At 44.3% G+C, this 18,432-nt stretch overlaps 1 protein-coding gene across 4 annotated transcripts in view; it reads right to left on the bottom strand.

Moving 5' to 3' along the window:
- Extl3 (exostosin like glycosyltransferase 3) overlaps positions 1-18,432 on the bottom strand; it is a 123,644-nt gene that overhangs the window by 21,164 nt on the left and 84,048 nt on the right. For 2 of the 4 annotated variants that reach the window (XM_047549969.1, XM_047549967.1), the window contains exons 2-3: positions 11,358-11,600; positions 7,336-9,968 (exon numbers count right to left, since the gene is read on the bottom strand). In XM_047549969.1, the coding sequence (XP_047405925.1) occupies positions 7,336-9,483 (2,148 nt within the window). In that variant the 5' untranslated portion in view covers positions 9,484-9,968; positions 11,358-11,600. The remainder of the gene's footprint in view (positions 1-7,335; positions 9,969-11,357; positions 11,601-18,432) is intronic. The other 2 variants (XM_047549968.1, XM_047549970.1) reach the window with 2 other exon arrangements.

Below are 18,432 nucleotides of genomic sequence, written 5' to 3' on the forward strand. Positions count from 1 at the left end.
GACCAGAACGAGCAGCGCCTAGTTCCTGGTGCACAGCAGACGTTCAACAAGTGTTCTATACATTACGAGTGAATGCGCTGGAAACCGCACGCCACTGAGCCCTTCCATTCGATTTTCAGAATATGAAAGAAAGACCTAAAAAGATCAAAGCTATCAACAAATAATCAATATATTTAAGAATATTAAAGAATGTTAATTAGAGAGGAATTAGGAAGTCTCTCAGTATTTTTACCTAAACAAAAAATCCACCAGTCATCATCCTGGTTTCACACACACTGCTCCCTTGGTGCCTCCCTCGTCCTTCCATTTGCGTTGTTCACAAAAGCCTTCATTTCTATCATCACACCTTCCTTCTCATCACAGTAAAACAGGAAGGACAGCAGTCATGGTCTAGAACTCTGCCGCCTACTCAATGCAGCAATTTTAACACACTTAAAATACTGTCCTCTCTGACTGCCCTTGGCCCACCAGGGCCACAGCCTCGCCTCCAGTGCCATGGCACACACCACTCATTTCTGTAATGACCCATTGAGAACACACTGTTTCCAGACAGACGGACAGAAAGGCCACAGCAGCCAACTTCAGTCTTCCAGCCTGCTCCTCCTCTAACTGAAGAGAGCAGCCCATCATGGAGCTCGGGAACTGGGAAAATGAGGCTCCAGAAGAGGCACAGACACACATCACGTGTACCCAACCCCTGCACACCCGTGTGAAACGCAGCTGTGGTGAGCGGTGGAGAGGAGCAGAGGCAACTCCAAAAGAGAAGCACCACAACTCCTGGATCCCCCAAGGGACTCATTCATCAATGAACACCAAGAGGTGGGGCATGTCCAGGAAGAGCAGAGAAGGAAGGGAAAGTAGGAAGAAAATAACAGGGTGAACTTGTTTTCCATTTATAACTTACAAAAGTTGGCAATGATCCCTGTAAAAATGCAGGTAAAATGGTAAAGTTAAAGGTTCAAGTCAGGTGCAGTGGCACTCAAAAGGCTGAAGCAAGAGTCCAAGTTCAAGGCCAGCTTCAGCAATTTAGCAAGGCCCTAAGCAATTTAGTTAAACCCTGTCTCAAAATAAAAACTAAAAGGGCTGGAAATGCAGCCCGGCACTACAACACCCCTAGTACAAAAAAAAAAAAAAAAAAAAAAAGAGGTTCAGAAACAAATGAGAGACCCTATATAAAGACCATACACAGTGCCTAGACACTGGGCATGGTGATGCACACCTGTAATTCCAGCTACATAGGGGGTTGAGGAAAGAGGATCTCAAAGTCAAGTACAGCCTGGGCAACGAAATGAGACTCTGTGTCAAAAAAAAAAAAAAAGTCTGTGGAGGTAGCTCAGTGCTAGGAGCCTAGCATGTACAGGCCCTGGGTTCGATCTCCAGAACAAAAAATTTTAAAATAAGACCATACACAGTGCCTAGCACAGAGGAAATGGTCCAAAATTGTTGACATTATTGACAATTGCTTTATTTACCATGATATTAGCACAACCTCTTCCTGTTTTAATTGTTACATGTTTTACATATAGCTTTTATATACATTTTAATTTTTACATATTATATATTTATATAGATGTATTATTCATTTATAGCAAGCTTGTACCTTTCCAAGAAATTTAAGCTTGGTAAAAAAGAAAAAACATGCACTGAGCTTTGGCTAAAAGTTCTGAAATCCAGTTCTGACTTAGGTGTTTTTGTGTGGTTGGTTGGTTGTGGTACTAGGGATTAAACTCAGGGACTCCCACAAGCTAGGCAGTGCTCTACCACTGAGGTACAAACTTACCTATTCTCCTGCCTCAGTACTGGTCCCACTGCTCCCAGTAGCTGGGAGTAGCTGGGATTACAAGGTACTTCACAAGTCTAATGTAGGTATTAATTAGTCAAATGACCTGAAGCAATAATATTCTTGCAATCTCAGATTCCTTACTTTGAATTAACTAAGTACAAATAAATGGAAAGGGGGAGAGATTACCTACATTAAGTGACTTGATACTATTAGCAAATCATTTCTACAATATGACTCTTCAGCAATTCCTTTAAATTTCTATAATTTTGGTTACTCCAATTTCTGGTAGCTTTATTTTATAATCTTCTTACAGTCATAGAGTTCATCTCAAACAGAAAGAGAAAATCAGAGTTACAGTCATTAAGTCAATAAAAAAACCCAAGCACCCAGATCCGCCGACACCCAGTGAGGCCAACCAGCCTTGGTAGAGCCGTGACCTGGAGAAGCTCAGGAGGTTCCTCTGTTCAACTCGCCTAGAAATCACAACATTGGACAATTACCATCTGATTCACACGAGAGATATTTTTTAAGGCAGAATGGACACATACAAAAACAGAACCTATCAAGTTTCTAAGGCACAGGCCTTTATAATGACCTCTCCTCTCCATGGAAGTCTAGCCAGCAGGAAAGCCTCAGGCCGCCTGAGTCAAGAAGTGAACACCCCAAGGTTGCTCCCCAGAGGCCGTTCCCTCCTCCCCACTACACTACTTGGAAAGCAATATTAAAGAACTCTTGCCAGGTGTTGTGGAGCACACCTGTAATCCCAGCAATTCGGAAGGCTGAGGAAGGAGGATGGCAAGTTCCAGGCCAGCCTGTACAACTCAGAAAGCACCTATCTCAAAAGGAAAAAAAAATAGTAATAAAAAATAACTCTCCTGGGGGCTGGAGATGTGGCTCAGTGGTAAAGCGCTTGTCTGGCATATGTGAGGCCCTGGGTTCCATCCTCAGCAAAATAAATAAATAATAAAAGATCCACTGACAACTTAAAAAATAGTTTAAAAAAATAACTCTCCTGGCATACCATTCAAGTTCTCAAAACAGAGGCTTCTCCCTGTTCTATCTGAATGCCAAGGGCTGAGAGAGGAGGAGAAGGGCCCTGAGAAACAAACTCATCTCTTGTTCTCTTCCAACTGGAAACCACACACTTTAAACCTTGATTTGGTCATCTTTTCTTTTTCTTTTCATGGTGCAGGGGACAGAACGCATGGCCTGGAACGCAAGGCGTCATGCACGTAAGGCAAACGCTCTACCATGGGGCCACATCCGCAGTCCACAAGCTCAAGTCTCTCTCATATCGCTATAGTTTTCTTTGGGGAAAAAAAATGATGCATTCCAGCCGTTCCACTTCCAGAAGCCTTGAAGTCTCCAAGGACACGCATCCCGCTCCCCTCTGAACGCATCCTCTCTGTGCCCCACACACTGGTCCAGCCTACACCACCCCTCCCCTGGGCTACTGCAAGCCTTACTGCTTCCGCACTCTTTCTCACACAGACGACCCTCTGAGAGGCACCCTCAAACACACAGGACACAACCATGCTGCTCACCTCGGCCTGCGCGTTTCTGCACATGCCGGCCCTGGCCACCTTCTCCCACCTCCCTCCAAACTCCCAAAAGCACCACTGCAAATACAGGGGGCTGCTTCTCGCAGTTGCCACCGCCTGTGGATGCCTCACGTACAGGCTCTCTTGCTCCATACGAGCTTCTCGAAGGTCCAAGAGCCCTTGCCAGGCACCCCGTGTAAATCAGTCTGTACCCTTTATGGAGAGAGAATGAAAACGTCCGTCTCCAGGACTGGCTTCAGAAGCCCGTCCTAGAAGCAAGTGACATGCAGTGTGGAGATAGCACTGCTCTGGGAAAGCTCGTCTAAGCTGTTAATAACTGAAAGACGTCACTTTCCTAACAGCCCAAGTCTTCACACACCATCGGGACAGATCTGAAGACTCTCATTTCACAGACTGCTCTAAAAAGGCCACCCTACTTATCACTATTTTCCAGAATGTAAAGTGAAAAAAGGGAGACAGGCAAACAGGACAGAAAAAGCAATAACTGAAACCAAACTTTTAAAAATTTTTTTAGTTGTATGGACACAATACCTTTATTTCTTTATTTTTACGTGGTGCTGAGGATCAAACCCAGTGTCTCACCCACACAAGGCAGGTGCTCTACCACTGAACTACAGCCCCAGCCCCATGAAACCAGACTTTTGGTGGGGCTGTATATCAAGAGGGATTGCCTGCAGGTTCTGCTTTAGGAGGGCTAAGCTCCTACCAGCCAATCCTCCTATGGCTGGCAACCGTAAACTCTGTACAAATACACCAAGAAGGAACTTTCCCAAAGCACTGGAGAGTGACCATACAAGGCACACTGTGGAGGGGAGCTGACATTTAGAGGGAAGGAAGTGCTGACACAGGGAGTCGCCCTGAGAGGGGACAGAGCCAGCACCATGAAGGACAGCTGGAACTCTCTGACAAAACTCAATCATGCGGGCCTGAAGGATAAAAAAGAGTTTGAGGCAACCACCACATCTGGAAAGAATGGAGAAAACTCTAAGAAGGAAAGAACCAGAGAAGAGGAGTCCCAGCGCTGGGTATAAACTGGTCTCTGGCCCACTTCTACCCTGGGCATGTTTGGTGCAGGTTGTAGGCAGAGCAGCTGAATATAAAAGAATTCAACTAACTCTAGAGTAGCCATTCAAGATAATTTGAGTCCAAATTATCTGCCTCATAAGACAAAATATCAACACTTTTCAGAATAAAGACCAAGAAAAACAATTCCAAGGCATATCAGTATCAAACTGCTGAAAATCAAAGATAAGGAAACGATCCTGAAAGCAGTCAGAGAAAGCCATACATGACATGTAGGGGACCCACTGACCTATCACCAGGAACCGCAGAATGTCTTTAAGGTGCCATGAAAGCATGGTCCCAACCTAGTGGGGAGCTTTTCAGAGGAATCGACATCAATTCCTCAGCATGGTCATACTCTCCATCTGACTTCCGTTAGGTACCTCTGTGGCTACGCTCCAGGAGCCAAGGTGCTTGACTCACTGTCAACAAAGGCGGCCAAGGACGACACGGTGAACGACAGCAGGACCTCTCAGACAAAACCCAGTCCTTCTGGCCTGAAGGAATAAGAGGAAGGAGTGGCACAGAGAGAGCAGAGAGCATCACCGCACCTCTCTGCAGCAGCCCAGGGCATTCAGGGGAGAGCGCCACACTTCTCCCCCGTCTCCGCAGGTCCTGGCTTCTTGCCCAGACGCTATTCCATGTGAGCTGAAATTCTCTTTGCATAGAGCATGTGGAATTGGAGTGTCCAAGGATGGTGGCAATAAAACCCACTTTTATTCTAAGCCAGATCCCTCTGTCATGTAATTATTAGAAAAGGATGAGGAGTTTTAGCATAGAAGATCTACCAGGTGCCCCTAAGATAATCCTTTTCCACTTCAATAGCTGGGGGTCAACAGAGTTTACAGTCCACATATGATCTAGCATGTATGCCTATCACTTAGTTGAGAAGCTGAACAGAAGAGAAACACAAATTGCCCAGCATTTTCTGAAATGTCACAGGGGTCCTGGGTTGATTCACTTAACCAATACTGCTGACTTTAGATCGTTCTCCCTAAGGACTGGACTCTGTGAGACTGCCTGGGAACCACCATGCTGCTGACTCTATAAGCCCTGGTAACCCTAATATAATGACTAGGTGATGTCATTACAGGTGGCTTCTAGGTGGAAAGCCACTCTGAGGTGCATCGCAGGACAGCCATTCTCTGACAGGGGAGGCAGCTGCTACTGTCTTTCTAACCCCAATGCCTGCCTGCACCCAGGAGGTCACCAATTCCAACGGCTGCTCAAAGCACCTGCCTTTCTTAAATGGAAAGCACAGTCAAAACATTTAAAGAATGGAGTGAGATTCTCCAGTTTGAAACTATTGGCGCTTTTTTAAAAGAGGAAAAAAACAAACAAACAAAAAAAGCCTGCATTCCTAATATGAGCTTTCTAGAATGGCCCTTTATTTTGAAAGTTTCAGGCACTTCCATCTAGGTAAGGCACTACTGCATTGGCCGCCTAGAAACCGAAGAGGACTACTTATTTTCCCACCAGAGTTAAAGAAAGGGGCAGTTCTGGCAAGGGCTCTTGCACTCTGGCTCACTGTTCACTGGGTGGCACCAGCTTCTCCTCATCCTGACCAAACGCAAAGAACGCCCAAGAAAAACAGAAGGCAAAGGCAGCCCTGATGTCCACTGTGCGATGGCATCTGCCCTTCAGAGTCAGTGCTGCTGCTTTTTTTTTTTTAAATTCAATTCAATGACTGTCATGAAGTTGTAACTAAGAAAGGAAATGAGTAAAATTTATTTGGGAAAAAGTCTGTAAAAGAAATATCTCCATTTACAGAATTTTTATTAATGCACAAGATAAACTATGGGACAGAAAGTTTTAAGAATCCTATAGTCTTTGAATGGCCTCACACATTCCTAAAATCACTAAAATCATTCCTAAAATCACCTAAAATCATTCCTAAAACTCACTGATTTTCTTAAGCAAGACTCTAGTAAAGGCATGGCCCATCAGACCTTGCTCTTTGCTACCTTTTTCTAGAAAGTACCTAGGTTGCACGGTAAGTAGTTGACAGGTCTGCTTTAAGGCCTCTCATTTAAAAGAGATGGGTTGCATCTCTCTGTCAGTTTGCCAAGTTTCATTCAGGCAGGTAGATACAACAAGCCTCAGAATGCCACCCAATCCTACATTTTTAGCTCTTGTCTTCCCTGTAAAATAACAGGATCTACACACGAGAGACAGAGAATGAGAAAGAGGGCTGGGGTTGTGGCTCAGTGGCAGAGCGCTTGCCTAGCACGTGTGAGGCACTGGGTTCAAGCCTCAGCACCACACATAAATAAATAAAATAAAGGTCCACTGACAATTAAAAAATAAAAATAAAATAAAAAAAGAATGAGAAACGGCCTGTAAGACAGTCTACAAAAGAAGGCTCTCCAACTCCCACAATACCAAACTCCACTCCACTCTTCCAGAAGGCTTCCAGAGAATCCTGTGAAATGATACCATTCTCCTTTCCAAATCCTTTGGGATGATTCAAACTGAAGCTTCTGGAATCAGACATTCTAAAGCTCACCTCCTCCAGTACTCATCACGGCCTTAAGCAAATTAATTAACCTCTCCAAGCCTCAGTTCCCACAGATATAAAATGAAGAAACCGTGATAATCATACGTCACATAACACTAACTACAATGCCGAGCCCCTAGGTTCTTCTAAACACGTGCTTTCTCATCACTAGGATCAGCAGGGATCACTTTCTGGGTGCAGGGTCAATTTCAGCTGTGGCAGTGCTGAGACAATGTGGGAAGGGAGTCGCAGCAATGAACTGGCAAGACTTGAAGGAGCAGTAAGCAGAGATTCCACAGGAGAAGTGATCTGTGCCAGTTTTTTAAAAGACAGATGTATATTCTCACGAGTAAAAGTTAAGATAGCTACAGGGAAAGGTATTAAGAGTGAGGTACTATTTCAGCAAGACAGACTGAGCGTTTTTCTATTACCATGATGGGGACGCCAATGTCAGGCCACAGAAGGTCCTCTGACGGCAGCTTGGGAGAATTCCACACCACCACCACCTTGTTCAGGTAAGGGAGCCCATTCAGCCTCTCCAAGGAGTTCATGAGCACCTCCTCCCGCTCATAGGTCAACATCACCACTGTGAACTGCTCTCGGGGCATGTTGCCACCTAGTGCTGCCTGAAACTCCTTGCCAGAACCCCCAGCCCCACCACCAATAGGCCGGAATCCAGTCCCTGAGCCCAAGAACTTGGCCTCTGAGGGCAACACAGGGTCAAAGGGTGTGTGGGGAAAAAGATGGAAAGGCCCCGGAGCAGAGTTCCAACTGCGGTAGAAGTCAGTGACAGTCAGAGTGAAGTTGCGGAGGTATTTGGGTGAGGCGTAGGGTGGTTCTGTTTCTACTGGCCCCAGGTCCAGGTCCCCATTGTCAGCCATGTTGGGGTCAGTTCCAGCCGCCTTGCCTGAACGATGGGGAATCTCAGCTGCTACCTCTTCCCGGATGGGAGCAGCTGGGATCTGGATGCGAGTCCTAATCATGGCCAGCACAGTATTAAAAATACTGTCAGCGGTGGAGAAGTAAGTCTCCCAGAGAAAGCGGCCTTGCCGCCTCATGGCCAGCAGATCACTGTCGGAGAGACTGCGTAACAGGAAGTGGATCTCAGTGACACGAGGCTTGGGCACCACCAGGGCCGCCTCATTCCACTGCAGCATGTCCTGGTAAGGAAGCTGGACTTGTTCCCCCAGCACAACTGGGACAGCACCAACTTCCAGGGCTTCGAAGAGCCGTGTTGCACACCCAGATGAAATAACCAAGTGGGGGTCCCCAGGAGTGATGATGAGGGCAAAGGTGGACAGCCTCAGTAATTCCAGGCGGTCTTCCCGCTCCCCACACAGTGCCCACTCAGTGGGCAGACTGGGCTTCGGCTGGATTTTGCAGGTAAACTCCACCAGGACCTGATCTAACTTGCTGTCCTGGACTGCCTTCAGGGTGGCAATGATCCTATCGTCATAATCAGCAGGGGGGTCACCCTCCATCTCCTCCTCAAAGGATCGGGCCTCCTGAAGGCTGGATCTCAAGGATTCAATCTTCTCACCCTGGAAGGTGAAGAGATATTTCCGCTTCACTGGCACCTGTGGTGGGATTTCCATGAAGTTGGGTTCTGACATAGCATGGACTAGTGGTGATACCACCAAGTCAAAGCCTGGTCTGTACTGTGCAGCATAGAAAGTGGACTGAGCCACCATGGCACGGCCTGTACTGACATTATACAGTAAATTCTGTGTGTACGACTTGCGTGACAGATTGATGATGACATGGTTATGTCCATCTGCCCGCCAATGTGGTAGAGAATACAACTGCTTCTCAAGGTCAGCAGGTCGCAGCACTACTGGATCCTGCATTTCTCCCACTAACACCACATACAGGCAGGCAATGTCTGCATTTTCTGTAACATAAACATTGGCTCGTGCTGTAGCCTGAAAAGCCTGCTTGACCAGGGGGTCCAGGTAGCTGCCCAAGGCAAACTGGTCACTGTCATAAACATAGACTGGAAAACCAGAGGTGAGAGGGCAACGAGAATAATCAAAACAGTTGTGCAGTCGGCAGCCCCGCGTGACCTTTGGGGGAGGAAGGCCAGCATCATCCTTCTCTGGGAGCAGTCGGATGGGCAAAGAAAGTTTGGGCTGATTTTGGGCCATCAGCTCTTTGTAAGAATGCTCAGTCTGGCTAATGACATTCTTGAGCTGCAGCAGGTCCTGCTTGGCGTTCTCGATACTCTTCTTACAGGCTTCGATCTTTAGGTTCAGCTTGGCAATTTCGCTGTTGAGTTCTTGCCGCTTGGCTTCCAGCTGTAAGAGTTCTTCACTCACCGACTCGCGAATGCGGCAGAGGTCCAGCACGTGCTTCACCTCGCAGAGCTCATTACCTGCCCGTGGGCCAAAAATCCGTTTGCCTGCCTCGTCAGCCTCGTCCAGCGTGGTGAGATAATAGTGAGCAATGAGCGGGAAGAAAACCAGGATGATGAAGAGCGTAAAACTGAGCCATGTGAGCCGGATGCGGTTGGACCAGCGCAGCATGCAGGTCTGACCTCCGTTCCCCACTCCCCCATTCCGCAACATGGTATAGCCCGTCATGAGTTCTCTGTGGTTCTTGCCCCCTCTGATCACGTTGGGTCACTCGCCATAACCATGAGTTTCTATTTAGCAAAACGCAGCCTCTTTTTCACTCGCACGTTCCTGAAAGAGTCAGTGCACTCCCTGTACAAGGCACCAAATAAAATGGAAATTTCATTTTCCTCAGCTGCGAATGAAATGGTCCCTGACCCTATTCCAGCAAATTTTAAGTTCTGGCTGTTGACCACAGAGCATTTCCTTAATCTTCACTGAACAGTAAAAGGTACCACATTGTTGCTGAGATGGAAGGGAGGTCCTGGATGATGAAACCCAGGAAAAATACCCTGGAATCACAAAGGCCATTTCAATGGTCATAGTTCTTGTTCCTTGGTTTTGCTGACCAACAAATATACATAGTTTCTACTGCAGAGTTGCACAGTAGCTGGTTAGAACTGCTGGCAGTTAGAAAACCAGCCTCTTGTCCACATCATTGCCAACAATCAGGCCTGCAAGAGAAAGAGAACGTGTCAGTGTTTATAAGATCATGTTCAACACCACCTCCCACCCCAGTGTGTTTCTAGAAAACTCTTAAATCTTCTAAGATATAGCAGTGGCTGGGACATCAGGGTGTTCTCAGAGAACACTGCCAGTCCAAGGCAGAGACGTTGCCCAGTACGTGCACACTGCTTGTGGTTGATAAATGCCCTCAACAGCTTTAGTCTACATGCACCCCACCCAACCTTTTCCTGTTTAACTACATCTACAGCAGCACTAGTGCCCCATCACATGATGATCAACTAAAATCAACAGTGGGAAAAGATGTCTGCAATAACAATCAGACATTCAAGACCAGGGCATCATCAGATAAAGAGAAACACCTTCCCAACAATCTTGTTCCCAATGCTCACTTCCAATATTAAAACATCCTTTTGAACCACTTGATCAAAAAAGACCCTGAAGGGCTCCATTTGTTAAATTTAGATCTGAAAAGAGCTGAAGAAAACTCTTTTGATCATCAGCCAGTAGCAGATTTAGTAATCCAGAGACAAAAGGTATTTCCCAATTTGCTTCTATTTATCTTCCACTGGCAGACATCATGTGCTCCTTCTTAAATTAGAAATAGTAACTTGGTCTTTTAGGGAGAACACACTTAGAAATGAGAGGCATTATTTCTTATCTTTCAGGGACGGACATGCTATCAGACCACGTGCTTCTCAGGGCCCTAATCTTCTAAATGGAGATGAGTGTGTGGCGATAACAATATGTTGTGTGGCTGTGAAAATGAGGTACTTTGACTAGTCAATCTTTTTTTTTTTTTTGCGTTGCTGGGGATCAAACCCAGGGCCTTGTGTTTGCAAGGCAAGCACTCTACCGACTGAGCTATGTCCCCAGCCCTGACTAGTCAATCTTGAAACAACATTCCCAGTCCCTTTACTATCAGAGGCTACAGAATCTTTCCACCGGTGTTCTCCTCAAATTCAGCATATCTAGAAGTCAGTTATAATACACTGTGCCAAAGAAAATTCATAAATGAATATTTCATTCATTTCTTCCCCCAAAAAGTATTCACATACTCTTGAAACATCTAAGACAAGCTATTAAAACTGGGAGGCTCTAGAATGCACAGTGGTCCTTGACCTCGGGAACTTCTCTTAGCCTGGAGACAAGATGGACAGCAAGGGCACTGCCACAAGATGGGACCAAGTCAGGGCTCAGTCGCTCCTCAGCTTCTACCTTGGCTCAAGATGCATAACTAAGAAAGGTCTGGTAGTCTTCACTCACACTGAAGTAACAGAATTGGTATCAGTGTTACCAAAAGGCTTCGGCAGAACAAGTGAGGACAACAGAAACAAAAAAATTTATCCTGGAAAATACAAAATCTGGATAATCTCAACCTGGCCAAACATTCCCAAGAACCTGGGGAGATCAGTACTTCTGAAGGCCTCGCGTTGCCTTCTGAGTCGAAGGGTTAACTCTGCGGCATGGCGACAGGAGACACGAGTGGCGGCGAAGGCAAGAGGCAGCACAGTGCTCGTTCCTTCCGTCCCTACACGTCGGGAGCCTCCCTGCGCAGGTGTACGTCACGCTGTCCTTCTGAAAATGATTTCTCCAAATAGTGAACACCAGGGTTTGCTCTCCTGTTTTAAAAAGGAAACAGAAAGGTAGCATGCTATTAGGAAAACACCAATGCTGAAGGTGCTATTAAAGAACTTACTGTTCCTCTGAAAAGGCTCCCCTTGAATACGTAAGGAAGCCGTAGAATTCACTGTCCCAACAGACACTCTTTTAAGTGGAAAGCTCTTAAGTGAAAAGCATTCTACTGGTAACTACACCAGGACAACAGGTACACACTGGGACCTCACAGCAAACCAGAGAGGTGACTCGCTTACATGCTTGAAGACAGACTAAAACAGCACTAAAATGTGGGAAGTCCTTGCCTTTAGAACTATATGCTGAGCAATTTATAGATGATAACATACCTGGAATCTGCTTCAAAATAAACAGGGGTGCCGAGGGGGACCTGGAAGGCCAGGTGAACCAAGAACAGCCAGAGCTGACTGGTACTGGCACTGAATGATGGGTATACATGGGGGGTTATTATATTTATGTTCTCTGTTTTTGCATACGTTTGAAATTGTTCATACCAAAAACCTAAAAAAAAAAATTATATACAGAATCTAAGGGAACATTTTTTTTTTTTAACGTTTACATAGGGTAATGATGTTTATTATATTTTTCCCCTCCCCCCACCCCTCCCACCTAAGGGAACATTTTTAAAAAGTCCCTCAGAGACTGACCAACTCATAAGTAGAGATGGAAGTAGAAACAAACATTCTAATGGAAACCGAGCTAGGTGCAGTGTACACACCTGTAATCCCCGCTACTCAGAAAGGTGAGGCAGGAGGATCACAAGTTTGAGGCCAGTCTTACCTCCTGTTTCAAAATAAAAAATAAAAAGGTCTGGGGATGTAGCTCAGTGGTTAAGAACCCCTAGGTTCAGTCCCCAGTACCAATAATAATTATGATAATAATAATAGAAACAAATAATTCAGCAATAATTCAAAATAATTTATTCCCATTAAGTTCTCTCTCTTTTACTAAAATAAGGCAGAAGTCAATGTCCAATAGCATGAACTTCAATGGTAATTAAATTATTTCAAGCACAAAAGAAAAGGACACAGAACTCTTCTGTCATTCTCGGGAAAACAACAATGAGGTATCAGGATCTAGAAACAAATATCCCTGCAACACTGATAAGGAAAAACCTCTAGAGGCTGAGTCCAAATACAGTACACAGCTTGATGCCCCATAGCATGCAGGCCCAACTTGACCGGCTCCTTCCGTTCCTGGCCCCCACAGCACATCTCACAAAGCAGCCAGGATGGTCTCCTTAAAACACAAATTAGACATGTCTCTCTCTTTCTTAGGAATTGTAGGAGCTTCCCACCGCACAGCCAGCCTGATGCTGACCAGTCTATGACTGTCCAAGTGCACTGGCCACTGCTGTTCCCCATGCTTACCAACTTTGGCCACCCTGACCTTTCAACTCCTCGTTCTTGCCAAGCTCTGTACTGTCTGGAACCTTCAGACTGGTTGCTCTTTTTCTGGGATGACTCTCATCCCTCAGGTCAATTTTCTTAACATTCTCATTTTAAAGTTGCCTTTATTACCCCAGAAGCTTTCTGGCATTATCTACTGATTTCCTTCATATCTCTTCATTCATTAATTAATTCATTCATTACCACCTTCCCTGTCAAAACCTACTCAGTGGGGACAGGAGCCTTGTCTACTGCCATGTCACCAACTCCCAGCACAGTTCTGGCACACCAAGTTTATTAATGAGTCGTATCGCACTCCCAGCCCTTGCCTGGATTTCCACGACACTGTTCTTTTTTGGTCTTCCCACCCATCTCCCTGCCCGCTGTTACCTTTCTGCTTCAGTACACATAGTCTTCCTCCTACCTCCAGTTTTCCCCAAGGCTTTCCGCACCATCTGTTCAGGAATCCATCCACTACAATGGCTTCAATCCCCACCAATCAGACCAGCACCAAAGCCATGACTCTGACCCTAGCCTTTCTGCCTTATACTAGTAGTACAGTATTCCCAGCTCCCTAAGGATCTCTCTCCTACCCCAGGACACAGCTATAATCCCAGCAATTTGGGAGACTGAGGCAGAAGAATCAAAGTTCAAGGCCAGCTCAGCAACTTAGCAAGATTCTGTCTCAAAATAAAAAATAAAATGGGTTGAAGATGTAGCTCAATGGTAGGGCACCCCTAGGTTCAATCTCCAATACAAAACAATATTTTTTTTAAATTTAAAAAATAAGCCAAGCATGGTGGTACATGCCTGTAATTCCAGTGACCTAGGAGATGAAGGCAGGATCAGAAGTTCAAGGCCAGTTTTCATACCTCAGCAAGACCTTCAGCAACTTAGTTAAGAAATTTCCTCAAAATAAAAATAAAAATAAAAATGGGGGTTCAATTCCCAGTACCATAAAAAAAACCCACCTCTCCTAAGATATATTACAGTCAGCTCAGACTTTCAAACACTTCCTCTTTCCACTAACTTTCAGTTCTGCCCGTGACACGGAATTCCTCCAGCCCCTCAAGCAAGAAGCAATGTGATTCTCAGGAAGACTGTGGACCACGGAGCAGCCAGGCCAGGACCAAACCCCTCAGGAAGCTATCAGGTGCTCAGTTGACCATTCTGAGACACTTTCCTTCGTGAATAAGAAGGTATCACCCATGTTCAGATAGTGAATAAACACAATGCACACTATCTGGCATAAAATAAGCTGCATATTAGCTGTAAGCCTTGAGTTATTTTTAATTCCTCCAACTCCTTACATTCACATCAATCTCCTACCAAACCCTGCCAATTCTTGATTGTAATAATCATTATAATAATAATGAATTTTTCATTTATCCCTTTCTTTTATATTTCTATTATTCTACTGCCTTCACCAATCCTGGCCCACAACAAATTATAATGCCTAATCTCATGTTTTCCACCAGTTCACTCTGTATTACCCTAAATCAATATTTTTTTATCTTAATTAGTGCTCCAGCTTGAATAATTTCAAATTCTCCAATCCATTCTTCTGATATATCCAGCCTACTGTAAATTCTAGCCAATACATTCTCAATTTCAGGTATCATATTTTTCAGGTCTAGAATGTCCATTTCTCTTTTGTAGATATCCCATTCTGCACTTGAAATCCTACATCTATTCATTTTTTCCTATCTTTCCCTCTATTTTCTTTACCATATTTATAAGAATTCCATTTTTTTACTACTGAGGATGAGAACCCAGAGGCACTTTACCACTTTACAGCCCCAGTTCTTTTTCTCCATTTTTAAATTTTAAGACAGGGTCTCAGGAACTGGTGAGGAACTTGCAATCCTCCTGCCTAAGCCTCCATAGTGGCTGGGATTACAAGCATGCACAAATAACCATGCCCAGTAAAAATTAAATTTTTTATCTGCTAACAGGGACACCTATGGACTTAAACCCCACGATGACACCCACCATGAGGTAACACACGACACAGGCAAGAGGCCTTTGCCAGAGCCACCAGAATGCTGTTTTGACTTTCAACCTCCAAAACTGACTAAATAAGTCTCTTTAATTTGTACACTACTCAGCCTCAAGTGTTTCATTACAATGACAGAAAAAAGACTGATTCATAATACAGTATTACAACTAATATGGAAATGATTTAAAGTGTTCAGGAGAACATGTGCGGTTACACTCAAATACTATGCCACCTTGTAAGGGACTTGAGTACCTACAGCTGTGGGTGTCTGCAGTAGGCTCTGGAACCAAGCCCTCAGACACTAAGCATGACTGTATTCATTTATCTTTTTTGTGGTTACCCTTAAAGTGGTTACATGTATTCTTGACTCAACCAAATCAAAACTTTAACGATATTTCTAACATTTTCTCTTTCCTTGATTAATAGAAGACCCTTAAAACACTACCTGTGATAACCTACAGTGAGTTAAATATCATTCTTAAGGTTTTGGCTCCACTTTGGTTGTACTCTCTCATGCTCTCAGTAACAAAAGTGATGCCCATTTATATATTCACCCACATATTTACCAATTTCCTTGCACATTTCTTTTGGCACTTCATTCCTTCCAATTGTTTCCTTTCTCCTAAAGCAGTTTCTTCAGTGAGAGTCTGCAAACACACCTTATTTCAACCTAATTCTTGAATGCGGAGAACCTTCTGGATGTCATTGTCATCAATGAAAAGTGAGATGTCACTTCAACCTGTTTCTTGTGGGCAATCTGAGTTCTCATTCTGCTTGCTTTAAAGATCTTTTTGTCTTTGAACTTCTGCATTTCAATACAAAGTGTCTACTTGTGGAAGTTTTGGTTGTTTTGGACTCAAAAAACCTGAACTTTCTGGATCTTAGGATTCATGTCCTCATTAATCTAGAAAACTATCAGCCACAATCGTTGTGCATCTTATCTATCCCCCAGTCTCTCCTTGAACTGCCATCAGATGATGGGATATATGTCAGACATCCTCCTCTATCCCTCGAACCTCCCTTTTTGTCTCTGCCCCTTGTGCTAGCTTCTGGAAAGTTCCTCACATTTGTATAGTTTAGGGGTTGGGGAACTTTTTCACCAAAGAGCCAGACAGTTAATAATTTAGGTTTTCTGCGTCACATATAATCTGTGCAGCATAGTTTGTCTTTTAAAAGAAATGTTTAGAGTGGAGCATGGTAGTGCACACCTACAATCCCAGCAACTGGGGAGGTCAAGACAGGAGGACTATAAGTTTGAGGCCAGACTCAGCAGTTTAGCAAGACCCTCAGCAACTTAGTGAGACCCTGTCTTAAAATCAAAAAATAAATGAAAGTACTGAAGACACAGCTCAGTGGGAAAGCATACTGGGGTTATATCCTCAGTGCCCGAATAAATAAATAATATTTAAAATACAAAAATCAAGCTGGGAATGTAGCCCAGTGGTGGAGTGCTGCCTTGTACACATGAGGCACTTGGTTCAATCCTCAGCACCACATAAAAATAAATAAAATAAAGATATTGTGTCCATCTACATCTAAAAATATTTTTAAAAATATAAAAATCATTCTTACTTTGGAAGTTATAAAAGGCCACAGCTGGGCACTATGTCACAAACCTATAATCCCAGGGCTTGGGAGGCTGAGGCAAAGGATTGTGAATTTAAGGTCAGCCTCAGCAATTTAGTGAGGCCCTAAGCAACTCAGCAAAACCCTGTTTCTAAATAAAATATTTTTAAAAAGGGTTGGGGATGAAGCTCAGAGATTAAGCACCCCTGGGTTCAATTCCTGGTCCCCCACAACTCAGATTTAGCCCTCAGGTCATCTCGTGGTCTGCCAACCCCTCGTCGGCCTCACTAGTTCTCTCTTCCATGTCTAAGCTACCACGTAGTACTCACGAGGCTTTCCCCTAATAACTCTTTCACACTGCCAGAAGTCCTACTGATGGTTTTAAAACTTGCCTTTATTTCTGTGTCAGCACCTTGTTCTTTCTCCTATTTCCTTTTCTCTGCTAATTCTTGCTCACAGAGGATGGTGGATCTTGTTGCCTCTTTCAATTTGTAATTCTGTACTGAGTTTATTATTGGTAGTCCTGCATTTCTGGGAAATCTGTGTGGTGGGGTTGAGAATAAGTCCCTGTAGAATAGTGTGCTTGACAGACATGTCTGCCATATATTATCAGCCTCAGACTACTAGTACATCAAGTTCTAAATCTGGAGATTCCCCCACCCCACACAGGTATTGTAAATGTGAACCCAAAATTCAGGAAACCATGGTCATGAGTTCTCAGTTGGAATCACCTCCCACCGCCAATCCAGATCCAGTCCAAAAAGACATCTATGTGCTCATGAGCTGATTTTTTTTATAGTCCACCTACTGTCTTACTGACGATTCAGCCCTTTGAAGAGCCACATTCTTATCTGGTGTCTCAATTTTAATGTCAGTCTCAAGGTTTTTTTCCTCATCTCTCAGAAAATTAAGGCACAATTACTAAAACTGGCGAACACTCGAGAGCACTGCAGCTCTGACTGCTCACCACACACCTTGATTTCAACCCCCACCCTCCCCCGTCCCCTCCACTTTTTTATTTTAATGAGAACTTACCTTTCTTCTTGAGAACACGATATGCATTTTTAACAGAGAGGTTTATATTTATATAGCCTACAATTCTGCCAAAAGCACAGGCCCCTCTTCTTTTATCTCTACATACGTATTCACAAAAATGGGACACCATATGTTCTTTCTTGTAACCTGATTTCTTCACTAACATCAGGAACAGTCTACTGTCCCACACCTTAGAAAGCCTACTACAAGGGCTGGGCTGTGACTCAGTGATAGAGTGCTTGCCTAGCACGTGTGAGGCACTGGGTTCAGTCCTCAGCACCACATTAAAAATAAAATAAAGGTATTGAGTCCAGCTACCAAAAAAAGAAAAAGAAAGAAATCCTACTACATGATCATCACCAGCTGAGTATCATCCCATAATACAGAAAGACTCTAACTTCTTTAATCAATCCCTTTTTGCTTGACATTTAAGTTTCCAATTTTCATCATTATAATTAATGCTATGAGGTATTCTCCTGCAGCTACCTTCATATGTATGTCCACAGAATTTTTTAATGTGAAACTTCTGGGTCAGAGTAGGAACACGTTACCATTCTTCTACCTCAAAGATGGTCATGTACCCTCCCTGCAGCAATACAGAGAGCATTCACTTACCAACAGCTCACCAATAACGGTGTGGCAGAATCGGTGATTACTCAGAGTACCTGCGGCACCCCTGCATTTCCCACCTTGCCTTACAATTTGGTCAGAGCCATTAGACCCGTTTTTGCCAAAGGGAGGGTTCCCAGAAGTCACTTGTCACTCACAGTAACAAGCAACTAAGATCAAGTACAGATTCTCTCCCTCCTCCCAACTGAGAACCCAAAAGGA

Source organism: Sciurus carolinensis, chromosome 4 (assembly GCF_902686445.1).
Source record: "Sciurus carolinensis chromosome 4, mSciCar1.2, whole genome shotgun sequence".
Classification (NCBI taxonomy): domain Eukaryota; kingdom Metazoa; phylum Chordata; class Mammalia; order Rodentia; family Sciuridae; genus Sciurus; species Sciurus carolinensis.